General features: G+C 65.2%; 2 protein-coding genes across 3 annotated transcripts; one reads left to right on the top strand and one right to left on the bottom strand.

The window, feature by feature from the left end:
- The first annotated feature begins 1,472 nt into the window (after nucleotides 1-1,472).
- Nucleotides 1,473-10,291, top strand: CSRNP2 (cysteine and serine rich nuclear protein 2). Of its 2 annotated transcripts, XM_065659703.1 has the most exons (6): nucleotides 1,485-1,546; nucleotides 2,957-3,645; nucleotides 7,385-7,634; nucleotides 8,011-8,270; nucleotides 8,914-9,210; nucleotides 9,469-10,291. In XM_065659703.1, the coding sequence occupies exons 2-6, from the start codon at nucleotides 3,565-3,567 to the stop codon at nucleotides 10,231-10,233; spliced, it is 1,653 nt and encodes a 550-aa protein (XP_065515775.1). In that variant the 5' UTR covers nucleotides 1,485-1,546; nucleotides 2,957-3,564; the 3' UTR covers nucleotides 10,234-10,291. The 2 variants fall into 2 exon arrangements, with proteins under 2 accessions (XP_065515776.1, XP_065515775.1); XM_065659704.1 differs by lacking the exon at nucleotides 2,957-3,645 and having other exon boundaries at nucleotides 1,473-1,546.
- A 1,486-nt stretch (nucleotides 10,292-11,777) lies between these two features.
- Nucleotides 11,778-17,052, bottom strand: LETMD1 (LETM1 domain containing 1). The gene is made up of 9 exons (XM_065659705.1): nucleotides 16,380-17,052; nucleotides 15,837-15,988; nucleotides 15,629-15,744; nucleotides 15,431-15,513; nucleotides 13,952-14,138; nucleotides 13,755-13,856; nucleotides 13,106-13,258; nucleotides 12,923-13,019; nucleotides 11,778-12,394 (listed from the first exon to the last, which is right to left on the bottom strand). Exons 1-9 carry the CDS (start codon nucleotides 16,469-16,471, stop codon nucleotides 12,324-12,326), a joined length of 1,053 nt encoding a protein of 350 aa, XP_065515777.1. The 5' UTR covers nucleotides 16,472-17,052; the 3' UTR covers nucleotides 11,778-12,323.
- Nucleotides 17,053-17,174: the final 122 nt, after the last annotated feature.

Genomic DNA, 17,174 nt, shown 5'->3' with positions numbered 1-17,174 from the left:
CATCCTCTGGGCCTGCTCCTTGTCGTGGGGCCGCAGTCCCAATTCCCAGTGCCAATCCCAGCTGGGGGAGTCCCTTTGCCTGCACCTGCTGAGCTCCCACGGCCGCTGCTGTGCCCCCATCCCGGTGGGAAGCACCCGTAGGTCCCCGTCTCCCTTCTGTCTCCTGGGTTGCGCTGCTCAGACCTCGCTCCAGTGCTGGAGCCTCCCACAGCCGGCGTTCGGGCTGCGCTGGCTCCCGCTCGCATCCAGTCACCTCCCAGCCGCTTCCAGGGCTGCACAGAGCTGGGCTTGGCCAGGACCTGGAGGATGCAGGGGTGAATCCTGGGAATGGTCGTAGCCGGGTGCTGCTTCGCACGGGGCTGGGCCGAAGGCACACGGTGGTGATGGCAGGTGGGAGGAGGTGGCCACTTGGCCTCTGTGCTGGGCTTTGGGCCCGTTTGCTTCCTCAGCCGTGGCCCTGAGCTGCTGCAGGCCCTGCCCTGAGCTGTGCGAGCCACAGGACGCTGCCAGGAGACGACATTAAAGACACGAACCAGTTCTACCTGCTTCTCCCTGTGCACACTGAGGAGCCCCTCACCTCCTGTGCACATTCAGGTCACTTGGGAAGGGGGGGGAAGATGGAATCATGGAATGGTTTGGGATGAAGGGACCTTAAAGCTCCTCCAGTCCCAACCCCTGCCCCGGGCAGGGACCCCTCCCACTGGAGCAGGGTGCTCTGAGCCCCTGTGTCCAACCTGGCCTTGAGCACTCCCAGGATCCAAATCCTCTCCGTTCAACCCATCCCAGGGTCCCACCACCCTCTTCTCCCTTATCTCCAGCCTGAGCTCCCCCTGTTCCAGGCTGACCCCATCGCCCTGTGTGCCATCGCTCCAGCCCCTGGTGCAGGTCCCTCCGCAGCACCCTTGGAGCCCCTTCAGGCCCTGGCAGTCTCTGAGCCCTCTCCAGGCTGCACCCGCACTGTTCCCAGCCCGGTTTTCCCTCCGGGGCTGCAGGAGGGGGCTGAACCCCTGCGAGCTCCGTGCTCACGGGGCTGGTGCCCGGGGCTGGCTTCCCCCCGCCGGAGGAAGTGATGGGGGAGCGGGAGGGGAGCGGGGCGCCCGGGGCCGGGGAGGACGGAGGCGGGGGTGCCAGACCGAGGCCTCCTTTGGCCCGTTCCGTTGAGCCGGGGGGCCCGGGTGTCAGCTCCGCTCGAGGCTCCCCCTCGGGCCGCGGGTCTGGGGCGCTCCCCGCCCGCACCGGGTGCGGGCCCTGGGTCCCGGGCCGCAGCCTCCCCGCGCCCCGTGCGTGGTTCCCGTCACTTCCGCACTACATTTCCCGTCGTTCCCCGCGGCCGCAGGGACTCGCTTTCCCATCGTGCCCCGCGGCGCGGGCGGTGGCGGGGAGCGAGGTGGGCGGGGCGTGCGCCACCACGTGACGCAGGGTATATAAGGGGCGGCGCTGCGCCCGGGGCCCCATTGTTGTCGGCGGTCGGCGGCGGGGCGGGCCCGGCCCCTGCGCGCGCCCCCGGGAGCCGCCCCCGCCCCGCCCGGCCCCGCCCCGGGACCCGGTGAGTGGAGGGGGGCGAGGGTCCGGTACCGGCGGGGGGGGCGCGGGGCGGCCGCTCCCTCCGCGTGCACTGGGGATGGCGGGGGGGGGGGGGCTCGGAAGCTGCAGGGGATGGGGAGGGCCCATGGGGGAGGAGGGGGGGTCCATAGGAGATGGGGGCCTAAAGGGGATGGGGGGAGCTTCGCATCTGGAGGGGCTGTAGGGGGTGATGGAAGGCCCCAGAGCTGGAGGGGTGATGGAGGGGCCTGTAGGGGATAAAGGGGCCTTTTCTGGCTGGGGGCTGTGGAGGATGCAGGGGCCTGCAGGGCACGTGGGCCCAGCTTCCAAGTGGAGAACGTTTGGGGGGGCTGACAGCTTGGGGAGGCTGTTGGGGGTGGGGCCCATAGAGGATGCGGGGGACCCTTTGAGCAGGGGCTCTCCACTCCTCTGTGTTGTGGGGGCCTGTAAGGGCTGTGGGGCACCTATGGCTGACATGGGGTGCCCTTTAAGCTGCTTTGTCCTCTGGCTGGGGACTGTAGAAGGTGTGGGGGGGTCTTTACATGTGGGGGGCACACTGCAGGGTATAGGGGAGCTGGAGCGTTACGTGGGTCCCCAAGGAGCCACGTAGAGGTAGGGCCCACCAGGGTGCTGGGAAGGAGCTGGTGATGATGAGGAGGAGGATGATGATGATGATGGAGCTGATGATGATGAGGATGATGGTGGTGGTGATGGGATGTGCTGGAGGAGGAGCCGCCATTGTGGGGGTCCTGCTTTGATGTCCCCAAAGGCGAGGAGGGGTTATTGGCTGCCCCCACTGCAGGCACTGGGAGGGGAAGGAGGGGGGTACTGGGGTGGTGTTGCTGGGCCATGGTGGGACCTCCAGCAGCCATGATGGAGGCTCTGCAGCCCAGCCCGCACTGCACCATGGCCCTGACGCTCCTCGGGGTTATCTCGGTAGGAGCTGGGGTCTGACGCTGACCACGCTCAGCCTTGGGAGAGCTGCTCCATCCAACAGCCCCGGCCGTGTCCTCCTGCCCTCCCCTTGCCCCCAAGTGCTGGGAGCAGGGGAGACCTCAGAGCAGCTCCAGGGCCTGAAGGGGCTGCAGGGAACCTGGAGAGGGGCTGGGACAAGGGATGTAGGGCCGGGACAAGGGATGTAGGGCCAGGCCAAGGGGAATGGCTTGAACCTGCCTGAGGGGAGACTGAGCTGAGCTCTTAGGCAGAAGCTCTTCTCTGTGAGGGTGCTGAGGCGCTGGCACAGGGTGCCCAGAGGAGCTGTGGCTGCCCCATCCCTGGCAGTGCTCAAGGCTGGGTTGGACACAGGGGCTCGGAGCACCCTGCTCCAGTGGAAGGGGTCCCTGGGGCTGGATTGGAGCTGGAGGAGCTTTCAGGTCCCTCCCAACCTAAACCAGTCTGGGCTTCCATGATCAAGGTGTTCTGCGGAGCCTCCCTTATGACTCGATCCTGGTGACGGGCAAAGGGACCCAGTGGGTGTTTGGGGATCAGCCCTTTCCATAGCCCCGGCCAGAGCCTCCTCGGGACTGGGAGCTGTCCCCACTGCAGCAGGCACCAAGGGGGTCAGGGACGCCCCAGCTCTGTGGCTGCTGCTGCTGCCCCGGGACCTGCACCCCCTTCGCTCGTGTTGGCATCGGTAGCGGCACCAGCGGAGGGAGGACAAAGCCGGTCCCTCACTGAAGGTCCAAGGCCTGACCCAGGCGGAGCTGGGATCTCCACTGTGCCGATGGCCGCAGCATCCCGAGACCCAGCAGATCCATGGCTGCAGAGGCCGAATCCTTTGGGAAGAGCTCCGACCAGCCCAAGCCCTGAACTCCTGGTGGTGGCCACGCAGCCTCCGTTCCGTCCCCACCGGGGGGAATAATCAGCCCCGTTTCTGGGCTCATCAATAGGAGCTTGTGCCCTAATTCCTGGCCTGGGATACGCCTGGATTTGTCGCACACAGGCCAGGAACGGCGTGTGCCATTTTCCCCAGCTCCTGCTTTGATTCTGCAGCGATAGCAAACGTGAGCTTCATTTTCCTTTATGTGCTTCCCTGTGCCTGGACCCTTCCCACGAGGTGCTGCTCCCAGCCCAAAGCCCATCCCGGTGGCCATCCCAGAGGAGGTGAGCTGCTTTCCTTGCTCTGTGGAGGAAGCGCATTGAGGGTTTGGGTTCGGCTCCTCCGCAGGCTCCTGTTTGCTTCCCCTGGGAATAATGGCCTGAATCCCCCTGTGGTGGGCTCCAGGCTGGTGGTGGGAGCTGCTTTGCTGCTTGCTGGGAAGCACTGGAGGGGTTTTCTGCTGTGGGGCTCTGCAGCGATGCTGCCGTGTCATCCCGGCAGCGCTATTCCCGCTGCATCACGGGATGGAGCCGAGCTGGGGGGGCTCTGTGAAGGGAAGCCCCTTTTTGGGTGGGTTTCACCCAGGGATGAGCCATTTTCCAGGGGGGAATACAGGGAATTGCAGCCTGGCTCCTGCCTTTGCTCTCCAGTGTTGGCTTCCCGGGAGATGCTGAGCGCTGCGACGGAATAAAATGGGCTCCTCCGGTTATTCCTTGATGGTTTTTTTCCTGGCTTTGTCCTGTGTTCCGTGATCTGGTCCTTAATGCACCAGGATGGGGTCCGGCTGCTGCTTAGCCCGGGGGGGCTCTCCCTGTGTGGATCTGTTTCTTCCTGCTCTCATGCAGTTCCCACCCTCTCCTTATCCAGCTGCTGAGATAATCCCACATCTCCATATTTGACCCCTCTGATACCTCCGAACCCCAGAGGCGTTGTCAGGATCCGCTTTTGCCTCTTGCTTTGGATGGGAAGCTTATTTAAACCATTCCCCACCAAAAACTGGGGCTCCAGGGATGTGGTTAAAGCAGCTCGCAGAGAGGAGGGAATACAAGGAGGGAATTCTGAGCAGCATCCGGGTTGCTTGGGCCTGGAGCATGGTTTTTAGGGAGCCATCCCAAGATCCATGGGATGCCCAGAGGATCCCATGCAGGATGCTCAGAGGGTGATCACTGATCGCTCTGAAGAGCTGGAAGTAGAGGAGTTCATCACTCTGGAATTGCTCTGTCTATGGAGGAGGCCGGCAGCACATCCGACAGGGATTGAGGACCATTGGAGGCAATGCCGGAGGCGGAATGAGGCTCATGAGTGGGTCCTGGACCACTGCAGATCCATCGGCATCAGCGAAGGAGCTCTGGGGACCACAGAGCAGACGTCATCCCGGGGTGCTCCTGCCCTGGAAGCGGGAATCACAAACCGTCCTGGGGATGATCTGGGCTCGTTCGTCGGCCTTGGATGAGCCTCGAGCCTCCGGTTTTCCCAGTCCCACACTGGAGCCCCGGGGCTGGACCGGCTCTGGCACAGGAGGCTCTTTGACCACCGGAATCCAGGCTCTTTCCTACCCCCTCCCTGCTCCCAGAGGCAATTCCAGCAGCAGCTCTTTGCTTCCTCCCTCTTTAAGCCTTCACATGAGGCAGCCCTGATGTGCAGAGCAGGTCTGAGGCGAGGGTGAGGGTCTCCTCTTCCCTCCCTGCTCTGTGCTGGGCCCTGCTGCATCCTGTCCATTCCCAAAGCCAGAAACCACCAAAAGAAGATGAATTGGAGCTAATAAAGGAATTTCAGTGCCCTTTGCTGCACACAGGGGCAGCTGCTGCTGCGCTGGGGAGGAGGAGGAGGATGCTCACATGGGCAGGGAGCCTCTGCATTGGAGAAGTGAAATGAAATCTGATGGATCCATCCCAATGGAGATGAGCTCCGTCCCAGTGGATCCATCCAGGGCTGGAGCCAGTCTCCGTCCCCAGGCATGTTGATGCTGTGGGTGTTGTCCACCCTGGCAGCATTCCCTGGTTTTTCTCACTGGAAGCACCTGCGGGAGAGGGATCTGGGAAGATGTTTCGGAGCTTTGCTTTGGGAGGCAGTGCAGGGAACTGCCGCTCTCCTTGGGGATCAGCTCCTTCCTAACCCAAGGCTGGTGAAGTTGGCTGGGCCCTGGGCTGAGCAGCACCCACAGGAGCCCAGGCAGGGACCCTGGGGGTGCCGACATGGGGCAGGTTTGGGGTGATGGAGGCGATGGAACAAGGGGAAGGCTGCAGCTGCGGCACCCGCATGCCCTTTGTGGGGCAGGAGGCGGTCACCAGGGGCTGCAGAGCCCGTGTCCTGGTGCAGGCAGAGCCTCCCGCTGCCCCTTCACCCCTGCATCGCCTCCGCCGTCCCTGGGATCCATGGGATCAGCCGGGATCTGCAGGGAAGCCGCTGGTTCCCTTAGAAGCCGGTTTCTCCGTTGCCATGAGAACGGCGCTGGGAGGGGAGGGAGCAGGGAGAGAGGATGAGGCTGCACTGTCCCGGGGGGATTCCAGATCCAGGGTACCCGGGAGGGGGACCGGCGATGCCCTGGGCTCGGTTCAAAAGCAGAAGCTGCTGCTGGTGCCCCGCGATCGTTGAGAGGGTGACGCCTGCCCATGGTCTGCACGAGGGGATGGGCAAACCCGCAGTCAGGTCAGAGATGACACCAGATCGGGTGGGAAGCTCTGCAGGGGGATCTGGCCAGGCTGGATCCGTGGCTGCGCCAATGGGATGAGGTTCAAGAAGGCAAAGGGTGGGGTCCTCCACTTGGGTCACAGCAACCCCATGGGATGCTGCAGGCTGCGCCTTGAGTCCTGTGCTCCGCTCTGGGCCCCTCACTCCAAGAGAGACTTTGAGGGGCTGGAGCGGGGCCAGAGAAGGGCAATGGGGCTGGTGCAGGGCCTGGAGCCCAAGGGTGATGGGGAATGGCTGAGGGACCTGGGAGGTTCAGATGGAGAAGAGAAGGCTCAGGGGGGACCCGATGGCTCCCTACAAGTGCCTGAGAGGAGGATGGAGCCAGGAGGGGCTGGGCTCTGCTCCCAAGGAACAAGGGATGGGACAAGAGGAACCGGCCTCAAGCTGCCCCAGGGCAGGTTTAGATGGAGCTGAGGAACAATTCCTGTCCCAGAGGGTGCTCAGGCATTGGAACAGGCTGCCCAGGGCAGGGCTGCAGGCACCGTCCCTGCAAGTGCTCACACACCGTGGGGATGAAGCCTCAGTGCCATGGGTCAGGGGTGGCCTTGGCAGTGCTGGGAATGGTTGGACTGGATGAGCTTGAAGTTCTGTTCCACCCTGTTTGATTCCATGGCTATGACACAGAGGGACACTTGCTGGTCTTCCCACTGGAGCATCGTCTCTCAAATACTCCTTAGCCAAGCTGGAGCCCAGCACTTCCCAGGATCCATGGATGAGCTGCCTTGTTTGGAGCACGTTGGCATTAAGAAGGGGGCAGAGAAATACCAGAGGCTCTCACAGCAGGATCCTGCAGCAGCTCATTCCCTTCCTACATGGAGACATCAGAGCAGCTCCAGTGCCTGAAGGAGCTGCAGGGAACCTGGAGAGGGGCTTGGGACAAGGGCCTGTAGGGACAGGCCAAGGGGAATGGCTTGAACCTGCCCGAGGGGAGACTGAGCTGAGCTCTTAGGCAGAAGCTCTTCCCTGGGAGGGTGCTGAGGCGCTGGCACAGGGTGCCCAGAGGAGCTGTGGCTGCCCCATCCCTGGCAGTGCTCAAGGCCAGGTTGGACACAGGGGCTCGGAGCACCGTGCTCCAATGGGAGGGGTCCCTGCCCGTGCAGGGGCTGGGGCTGGAGGAGCTTTCAGGTCCCTTCCAGCTGCAGACCGGGCACGGGGATGAGGGGCTCCCCTTGGGAAACTGCAGGAATGCGGCGGGGTTCGGAGGCGTTATCCAGGGAGGGATGGGCAGGGGTGGGAGAAGCTGCTCTCCAGAGCCACGGGAACCTTTCCTGGTTATCCCAAGTGCTGTTGGCTTATCCCAAATGCCGCGCTCGCTTCTTGCCTTCTCCACAGAGACCCCCGAGGGCTGCGGGCAGGGGCTGGCGCTGCGGAGCTGCTGACGAAGCGCAGGTCCCATCGCTGCCCACCGGCTCCCATGCGAGCCACGGCCAAATGGACGCGATCCCGAGCGCCGGCATCAAGAGGAAGTTCGAGGATGCGGACGTGGGCTCGGCGGGATCCAACTCGGACGACGAAATCTCCAACAGCGACAGCGCCGACAGCTGCGACAGCGTCAACCCCTCCAGCTCCAGCGGCTTCCGACGTGAGTGGCCGGCGCCGCGCTGGGCTCTGGGGCTGCTCTGCCCTTCCCCTCCAGTGATGCGTGGGGTGGGAGGATGGGGCGCAGCACACCTTGGGCCGTTGCCAGTGCCAGTCCCACTCCTGTTGTCCAAGCTCCATCCTGGAGCGTTCCTATGCCAGGATTCGCCCTGCTGGAGCGTTTCACTGCCTGCTGGTGCTGTGGGGCCAGGGGGGTGCTGGCTTCGGCCTCGGTGGCACCAGAGCTCATGGCTCAGCCCCCAGCGGGACTCGGTGCCACCCAAAGCACGAGCTCAGCCCCATCCTGGGAGCCCAGCAGGGCGCGAGGTCTGGGGGGGTTCTCCTTGCTGCCGTGACCCCCGCGGTGCCTCCCCCCGCAGCCACGTCCATTCTGAAGCGGCAGAAGCAGCTCCGCAGGAAGAACGTGCGCTTCGACCAGGTCACCGTGTACTACTTCGCGCGGCGCCAGGGCTTCACCAGCGTCCCCAGCCAGGGCGGCAGCTCCCTGGGCATGGCCCCACGCCACAACTCCGTGCGCAGCTACACCCTGTGCGAGTTCGCGCAGGAGCAGGAGGTGAACCACCGCGAGATCCTGCGCGAGCACCTCAAGGAGGAGAAGCTCCACGCCAAGAAGATGAAGGTACTGGAGGGGGCCCGGGGCCGGGGGGTGGGTATCACCCCTGTGGGTCTCCTACCTCTCTTGTGTCCGTGTGTGCTCGGTGCGGGAGCAGGCAGCGGCAGGCTCTGGGTGGCTCTGCCCTGTTCTCCAGCCCATCCTTGGGCTGGGTCTGTGCCCTGGAGCCTTGCCCAGGGGCTGGCTCTGCCCCACAGCGCCCGTGCTGGGGCTCTCACTGCCTGAACACCCGGCTTTGGGTGAAGCGCTGTGGATCCAGCACCCACCTTCCTCTTCCACTGCTCCTCCGGAGGCCACGAACGTCTCCATGTGCCGGCTTCCAGAGGGCTGGGCCCCCGTGAGCCGGGCTTTGGGGGTGTTTGAGTGCATGGAGCCGAAGGCACGAGGCAGGATCCAGCTCTGGCCCCTCAAGTCCTACTTTCGCAGGGGTCACTCGTGTGGGATCCCGGTGTTTCCAGCAGCAGGGACCTCTCGTTCTCCCATTGCTTGCAGGGCACAGTGGAGGGGACCTGGAAAAGGGGTTCCCTGCTTGGAATTCTCTTTTTCTTTCATGTTTCCCTGCTCCCTTCTCCCATGAGCTGGGGTGGGGGGAGTGGGTCCGGAGGGGAGCGGGATGCGGGAATCCCAGCCTGTGTTCCGGCACCCGCAGCTCACCAAGAACGGGACAGTGGAGTCGGAGGAGGCGGACGGGCTCACGCTGGAGGACGTCTCGGACGACGACATCGACGTGGAGAACGTGGAGGTGGACGATTACTTCTTCCTGCAGCCGCTGCCCACCAAGCGGCGCCGGGCGCTGCTCCGTGCCTCCGGCGTGCACCGCATCGACGCCGAGGAGAAGCAGGAGCTCCGGGCGATCCGGCTCTCCCGAGAGGAGTGCGGCTGCGACTGCCGCCTCTACTGCGACCCCGAGGCCTGCGCCTGCAGCCAGGCCGGGATCAAGTGCCAGGTGAGCTGGGGGTCCAGGTGGGAGCTCGGGAAGTTCTTCTATGGGGGTGGTGGGACATGGAATGGGTTGAAAGGAGAAGCTGTGGCTGCCCCATCCCTGGCAGTGTTGGACGCAGGGGCTTGGAGCAAGCTGCTCCAGTGGAAGGTGGCCGTGCCCGTGGCAGGGGTTGGAGCTGGAAGAGCTTTAAGGTCCCTCCCAACCCAACCCATTCCATGGTTGTGTGATCCTGGCGCTGCCACGTCTCCATCCCCGTGCCAGGTGGATCGCATGTCCTTCCCCTGCGGATGCTCCCGGGATGGCTGTGGGAACATGGCCGGTCGCATCGAATTCAACCCCATCCGCGTGCGGACTCACTACCTCCACACCATCATGAAGCTGGAGCTGGAGAACAAGCGCCAGGGCGGGCGGCCCCCGGTGCCCGAGGAGGCCGCATCCGGCGCCGCTCACGGCTGCAGCAGCGCATGGCTGGGGCCGCAGCCCGGCGAGACCCAGGACTTCCAGGAGTTCATGGCAGAGAACGAGTCGGCCGTGATGCACCTGCAGACGGCAGAGGAGCTGGAGAGGCTGAAGGCTGAGGAAGACTCCAGCAGCGGCCCCGGCGTCGAGAGCTTGGGCGTCTGCATCCTGGAGGAGCCGCTGGCCGTGCCGCAGGGGCTCTGCCCGGCTCTGGCTGCTCCCATCCTCATCCAAGCCCAGTTACCTCCGGGCTCGTCCGTCCTCTGCTTTGCCGAGGGCTCGGAGCCGGCAGCTGCGGGCGAGCAGCCCTACTTGAACGATGGCTCCATGCTCTACTACCCGGTGGAGCCGAGGCCGGGCTCCCGGGGCGATGGTGCCCCCCCAGAGCCCCCAGCACCGTCCTGCGTGGCCGAGAAGGAGCTCAGCGTCCTGCCCGGGGCCACTCCCGGCGGAGCCGCCAGCAAGGGGGAAGCAGCCAAACCCCCTCCGTCCCCCCCCGGGGCTGCAGCATCTGCTGGGAGCTCGGTGCCAGCGGAGCCGGTGCCGGAGCCGGCGCTGCCGGTGTGAGCGAGGCCCCCCCTCGGTGCTCCGTTATTTATTGACAATAAGATTTTATGGACCAGCAGCGGCCACTGGTGGTTATTTACCGGGTGCTGGGGGGGTCCATTGTCCCCAGGATCAGAGCCTGGGACAGGCCGGTGGCCGCTTGGCTCCTGAGTGCTGGACCTGGAGCCTCCCTCTTCCCAGGGCAGCCCCCTCCCGTCCTGTTCCACCTGCAGGAGAGCCCTGCCCGGGGGGGGGGTAACTTAAAACCCCCATTTTCCCTCTGGTTCCATCCCTTTAGTGGACGCTCACCAGCCCCTGCAGCCACCCAGTGCCTCCCGGGGTTGCTCTCCCTTGCCTGGGGCCGGTGCTGGGCTCAGGATGGCCTGGAAGGACCCGGAGCCAACGGGGGGCCCATTGCACATCCCCTCTCCGTTGTCCCAGCCCTTTCTGGATGAGCAAATCCCATCTTTGTAAGGAGAGAACTGGGAACTGATGGGAGCCAAGAGCCCGCGATGCCCATGAGCTTCCTCTGCTGACGGGGCCGATCCAGCACAGCCCCGTGGCTGCTTCTCCTTGGGAAGCAACCCTGGAGCTCGATGTTCCCAAGGGAACCGTCCCAGCTGCAGAGCAGGGGAATTCCATGGGGGGATGACTCTGGGGGGCAAAGCGCTGTGGTTGGTTGGGGGCTGCTGCGGTTGAAGGCTCCTGGTGGTCGCCTCCCCCTGAGAACAGGGCCTTAACGGGGGTTTGGTGCCTGGGGAGCGGGTCCAAGCCCTGGGCCCACAAGGGGAAGGGAAGGGGCTGTTGGTTTCCACCCCAGGGGCTCCATGCCCGGCCCCAGCTCCCCAAGGCTCCACTGGGGAGGCTCAGAAGCCTGAGCCCTTGGTGCTCCCCGTCCCCACGTCCCTTCCCAGCAGGGACCTGCCCCGAGCTGAGCTGTGCGACCAGAGCAGACGGTGACGCCTGAAGGGCTCCAGGTCTTTATTTCCCCCTTCCTGGGCTGCTCCCCATGGCCTCTGCGGGCCATGCTCCGGGCAGGAGCACTCCGGCACCTCGCTGGGCTCCAGGAGCCACCAGGATTGGATCCTGTTCCTGCTGCGCTCTCCCTGCTCCAGGATTCTGGGCTGGTCTGAGCATCCCCCCCGGTCCCTGCTCCATTTGGCACCGGCTCAGACCCCGCCAGCCCAGCCCCAACCTAGAGCTACCGGAGCTGCGGCGCCTGGGCCCAGTTAAACCCAGTGCGGCTCCCTCCTCGCCCTGCTCCCTGCCCTGCTGGTGGGTGAGCTCCCATTTCCCACCGGGAAGCCAACGCTTGGCCTCTGTTTTCCCTTCCCAGCCCTTTCTGCTCTCCCGGTGAACACTGGATTTGAAGAGTGGAAAGCAAAGGCTCCAAGCTGTGCAGTGCCCGGGGTGAACCCATCCCGGGGAGCTCCTCTTGGGAACGGGGTTTGGCTCGGGGCTGCACAGGGGTGGTTCCTCCCCCTCCTTTGCGCCATTCCAAGTGCCCGCGTTCCCCATGGCCATGGAGCCTGGCGCAGGAGGCACCAGGGAGACGCTCGCGCCGCTGGCTTGAGTTGGGCTTTAATCAAACAGTTGGGCACTGGGTTGGGGTCACTCTCAGGGGAGTGCTGGGGGGGGTCTCATGCAGGGAGGGGGCCTTGAACCCCAGAAGGCAGCGGGGAGCTGCCCCGGAGCCCCCAGCGCCGCCTCTGCGCAGCAGCACAAAGCACAGGGGCCCCTTTCCCGGCTGCTCCCGGGGCGCAGGGGCTTGGTCTTTGCTCCATCCCTCGGGGACCTTTCAGTGTCCGAGAGTGCTCAGAGCAGGGACGGAGCTGGAGCAGGAGCCCCCGCACGAGGCTGAGCAGAACCCGCTGCTGTGAGACCCAAGGGCAGGGCCAGGGGCAGCTTCTCCCCTCCTGGGCTTGAAGGGTCCCAGGCTGGGGCTGAGCCCCATGGCACGAAGGGAAGAGCAGAGCCAGGGCAGGAGGGGGGCAGCCGTGTCCTCACCCCATGGCAGCAGCTCGGGGCGGGGGGGTTCAACCCCCGGGGGGGCTTTGGGCAGCACCAGGCTGGGAAGCAGCAGGGCCAGGGGGAGGCCGCGGGCTCCCCCCTCACTCCTTGGGCCTGACGTAGTTGAGGGACAGCAGGACCATGCTGTTGGCCAGGAGCGAGGCTTCGGAGGCTGAAACAGGAACACGAGTGGGGTCAGAGCCATGGAACCATGGAACGGGTTGGGGTGGAAGGGACCTTCAAAGCGCCTCGAGTCCAACCCCCTGCGATGAGCAGGGACGACATCAACTGGACCAGAGCGGCCCAACCCCTCCGAACACGCTCATCCCGAGCCGCCGGTGCAGCACCAGAGGCTGCAGGGCCCCTCCTCACCCCCAGCCCCTTCTGCTCCGCACTGGGTCCCCCATTTCCCTCCCAGCCCCATTCTATTTCCCCCAGGGCTGGAATCTGCCACACTGAGGTCACTGTGGGACAGAGGCACCCAGCCCTGGGCTGTCCCTTGGGGTATCCCACATGGGCACATCCATGGAGAGAGCCAGCGCGTTCCTCCGTACCCTCCTCTCAGGGACGAGGCCCCCAAGGGATACATGGGGCAGCCCAGACTGGGATAAAGCCACTGCTCATCCCGGATGTCCCCAGCAATGAGCCCAGGTCCCTGCCCAGCCCCACCAGGCAGGAGCTGCCCCGCAGCCACCGTCACCTTCCAGCCTGCAGGAGAGCCCCAGCCACTGCTCCAGCCACGCTCTGCACGAGGCCACGTCCAGGTGAGTGGGGTTGAGGCCCCGGAGGTAACAGGCCTGGAGGGCACAGGAGAGGGCACTCAGCACCAGGGCACGGGCTGGGGTGGAGGGGCCCCAGCTCCAAGGCCTGGGGGGGTCCTCACCGCTCTGAGCTCCTCCTCGCGGAGCTGCCCCAGGCTCAGGCGCTGCAGGGCCCGGTCCAGCTGCCGGATCTCCAGCACGTGGCTCCGCAGGCGATGCCGCAGGACGGGGGCCGGCAAGTGCGGGGTCAGGAACAGGACCCGGCTCAGGGCTTTCTGAGGAGGGAAAGGGGACAGAGCCCCCCCCACAGCGGGTGTTGGACCCGTCCGGGCAGGACCTGGAGCGCGCGGAGCCTCTCCCAGCCATGACCCACATTTTGATCCCATTTGATCATCATCCCACACGGAATCCCTGTCCCGGCAGCGCCCAGGCCCGGTGGAGCAGGAGTCCAGAGGCACGAGCCCTGTCGTGGGCTGCACACGTGTGCTGGGTGTGAGTCTGGGCGTGGGACGGCTCAGGGGTGGCCAATGGTGACCAAAGGACACACAAACAGCCTTGTCCCCGGGAATCCCGTGCTGGTTTGGGTTGAAGGGACCTTAAAACTCATTTAGTTCCAACATTCCCAACTCGATCCAGTTGCCCCAAGCATCCCAGTGTTTCCAGGGATGGAGCACCCAGCTTTCCATCCCCAGGCGGACCGGGTTTAGGGCACAACCCCCAGCTGAGGGGCGCAGCTGCACCCCGGTGCTGCAGCACAAAAGCCAAACTCACCACATGGGAGACCTGGAGCTGGTTCAGAGCCAGGACAGGGCCCGAGAACGCCCCTCTCACCGCGCAGAGCTCGGCCACGCGGGGCTGGGAGCCGCGCTGCACCTGCAGGAGCACAGAGCCGGTGCCAGCACCTCCCCTGGGTGTCCTGCCCGTGGCGGCACAGCAGGAGGGTGCCACCGGCCCCGCTGATGCTGTACCTCGGAGCAGAGCTGCTGCAGGCGGGATTGGAGCTGGGGGTCAGGCAGGGATCGCGCTGCCCGCGCCAAGCTCTCCAGCACAGCCGGGTAGGAATCCCTGCGGATGGCGTCGTAGGTGCCCAGGAACTCAACCTGCTGCTGGGGGGTCCAGAAGTGACGGATCAGGAGCTGGCGTGGGAAGAAATACCTGGGGGAGGAGAGGAGAGAGGGATGCAGGGGGGGAACTGAATGGGATGGGGGCTCCTTCAGAGCAGGAGCTCGGCAGTCACAGTCCCGCAGGGTGGAAAAGAGCTTCAGTTCCAACCATTCCCAGCACTGCCAAGGCCACCCCTGACCCATGGCACTGAGGCCTCGTCTCCACGGGGTGTGAGCACTCGCAGGGCCGGTGCCTGCAGCCCTGCCCTGGGCAGCCTGTTCCAACGCCTGAGCACCCTCTGGGGCAGGAATTGTTCCTCAGCTCCATCTAAACCTGCCCTGGGGCAGCTTGAGGCCGGTTCCTCTTGTCCCATCCCTTGTTCCTTGGGAGCAGAGCCCAGCCCCTCCTGGCTCCATCCTCCTGTCAGGCACTTGTAGGGAGCCATAAGGTCACCAGTGCCCAGTGCCGGGGCACAATCCCTGCCCTTGCCCTGCTGCCGCACTGGTGCTGAGCCAGGCCAGGGTGCTGGGGGCTGCCTGGGCACAACCTGCTCATGCTCAGCTCCATCCATCCAGCTCCTTTCCCATGAGCAGTTTCCAGCCGCTCTTCCCCGAGCCTGCAGCATTCCATGGGGTTGCTGTGACCCAAGTGCAGGACCCAGCACTTTGCCTTCTTGAACCTCATCCCATCAGCACAGCCACAGATCCAGCCTGGCCAGATCCCTCCGCAGAGCTTCCCACCCAACCTGGTGTCATCTCTGACCTGACTGCGGGTTTGCTCCATCCCCTCATGCAGATCAGTGACAAAGACAAAAACCAGACCCGGCCCCAGCACTGAGCCCTGGGAAACATCCTACGGGACCAGCCCCAGCCTGGATTTAGCTCCATTCCCCGGCACCCAGCCAGGATTCCAGCCTGTGCTCCAGCAGCCGGTTCTCCAGGAGAACACTGTGGGCCGCGGTGTCAGGAATGAATCAATGGGATCCGAGGAGGGAAACCGACATCCACAGACCCCGAGTGGGTCATGGGAGGAGATCTGTTCCTTCGAAGGCTGAGGGGAGCTTAGGAAGGAGTGCTCTGGTGCTGGGATCGCTGCTGTGCCCGGCTGGAGCTGGGGCTCTCACCAGGGGACACAAGGGAGCAGAAATGGAAACTGCAGGGATTTAGTGGGATTTAGCTCCAGGATCAGGCCAACTGGAAGGGAGAGGGACATTGGAAAGAGTACAGAGACAGCGAGAGGTGGAGCGAGGGATGGAGGTGTCTGGTTGGATTTATAGCTCTAAGAACCTCAGTTCCATGAAGTCTAAGACGAAGCCCAGAGGTCGGGGTTGTGGCCGTACTCACATGAGGATGATGACCAAGAAGTTGGCGAAAGGCGGGATGGCGATGATTCCAATGGGAACGGCCTTGATCAGGTCCCTCCGGAACTGCCTCCAAAAGAAGTGAGAATCAGGATCCGGCGCCAAATTCCTGAATGAAGTCCCGGGTGCAGCTCCCGATCCCCGTCCTGAGAGCGGGGCCGAGCCAGTGCCGGTGCCGTACCTGCCGCAGGCGCTCCATGTCCCGGTACGGCAGCTGCTGCACGCTCAGCCCCTGTCGGGCCATTCGGGAGCGGATGTCTCGGATCTCTTTCACTTCCAAGAAGAGCGCTTGGATCCCTGGCGAAGCACGGAGCAGCCTCGGCGTCCGGTTCCCAGGAAACCCCCTCCAGCGGTGGGGGAGCACATCCTGCTGCCCCCCCAGCACCCACCTCTGGTGAACGTGGAGTGGAGCACATAGAACCGGGGGAACGTGCGCTCCAGGAACCTCTCGTACCTCTTGTTGATGCGCTTCGCCGTGGAGACCAGGGCGGCCAGGACGGACCTGGAGCCGGCCTTTGTGGAGAGGCAGCGCCCCGGGAACCTGCAGCAAAGAGCCCCGGGACTGATCCTGTCCCGGAGGAAAGGGCTCCGAGGAAAGCAGGGGCTGCCCCGGCGGTGGGCGCTGGGGGGGGGGGGGGGGGGCTGAAGTCCCCGTGAAAGGGTTGAGGTGCTGGGACCCCCCCTTACCCCGCACGGGCCCAGGCAGCCGCTTGTGACAGGGCTTGGGGCTGGGGGCAGCGGCCCCGGTGCCTGCAGACGGGGCCTGCGCGGGGCGGGGGCTCTGTGTGGCAGAGCGGGGCGGCAGCACGGCAGGGACCGGGGAGCTCTACGGCCTGCCCGGGGTGCCCGGGGGAGGCAAGGGCGGTACCGGGGGCTGTGGCCGGTACCGGGGTGCGAGCGGCCCGGGGCGGGGGGAGGGAGGCCCCGCTCACCTCAGCTCCCGCCGGGCGCGGCTGAGGCCGGCGGCAGGGCCGGGCCCGAGGCGCCAGAGCCACCCGCGGCAGCCGGCCATGGACAGCGCCATCTTGACGGGACACCGCCGGGACGAAGGTCACGCGGAAAGCTAACCGCTGATTGGCTGGCGGAAAAGCAACGCGGCCAGTCATGTGACCAAAGGCGGAAGTGGCCTCTCGGTGCCGCGGAGGAGTCCTGCGGGCTGTGGTTGAGCTCTCCCCGCGTTACCGGTGTCGTTTACCAGTAACGGGGCCCGGCCCCAGCTCCCACCCTCACCGTCACCGCTTCTCCCTCTCCATCGCCGGTGCCAGCCTGGGGGCAGCGCTGGGCCCCGGCCCTGCCGCCCCGTTCCCGGTTGGGGCAGCGCCGCCGGCCCCTCCCCGCTGCCCCCGCTGCAGCGGCACCGGGGCTGGGGGTTAAACCCCTGGGGTCCCTGCTCTGCCCAGGCCCCCTGGCCCGCAGCGGGTCCAGGCCGGTCCGTCCGTCCCTTCCTCCCATGGACAGCCCGCAGCCGAGCGGCCGAACCGGTTCCGCCTCCGCCCGGGGCAGTTTCACGTGGGCCGTGTTTGTTTTCTCGGTCCCAAGCGCCACTGGAAATGCGTCGATCCCTTTGGCAAGCGGCTGCCCCTTCCTGCAGGCTCTGCCGGTCCATTCCCCCCATCCCCTCCCCTACGTGGCCTCCTTCCAGGTCTCTGTCAGCGCCTCTGTCTTCCATGAATCCCTGGGGATGCTTTTCCCAGCCGAACCCCCCTCTCTATGCCGCTTCCCTCGGA

Source organism: Lathamus discolor, chromosome 23, assembly GCF_037157495.1.
Source record: "Lathamus discolor isolate bLatDis1 chromosome 23, bLatDis1.hap1, whole genome shotgun sequence".
Classification (NCBI taxonomy): domain Eukaryota; kingdom Metazoa; phylum Chordata; class Aves; order Psittaciformes; family Psittacidae; genus Lathamus; species Lathamus discolor.
This window is presented reverse-complemented; position numbering and strand designations above follow the sequence as displayed.

Coding starts and splice junctions, on each gene's coding strand:
- LETMD1 (XM_065659705.1), bottom strand. CDS start 16,471: ATGGCGCTGTCCATGGCCGGCTGCCGCGGGTGGCTCTGGCGCCTCGGG. Junction 13,857..13,951: donor TGCAGCAGCTCTGCTCCGAG/GTACAGCATCAG, acceptor GTGCTCCTGCAG/GTGCAGCGCGGCTCCCAGCC. Junction 12,395..12,922: donor GCTCTCCTGCAGGCTGGAAG/GTGACGGTGGCT, acceptor TTCCTGTTTCAG/CCTCCGAAGCCTCGCTCCTG.
- CSRNP2 (XM_065659703.1), top strand. CDS start 3,565: ATGTGCTTCCCTGTGCCTGGACCCTTCCCACGAGGTGCTGCTCCCAGC. Junction 7,635..8,010: donor CAGCTCCAGCGGCTTCCGAC/GTGAGTGGCCGG, acceptor CTCCCCCCGCAG/CCACGTCCATTCTGAAGCGG. Junction 8,271..8,913: donor TCCACGCCAAGAAGATGAAG/GTACTGGAGGGG, acceptor CGGCACCCGCAG/CTCACCAAGAACGGGACAGT.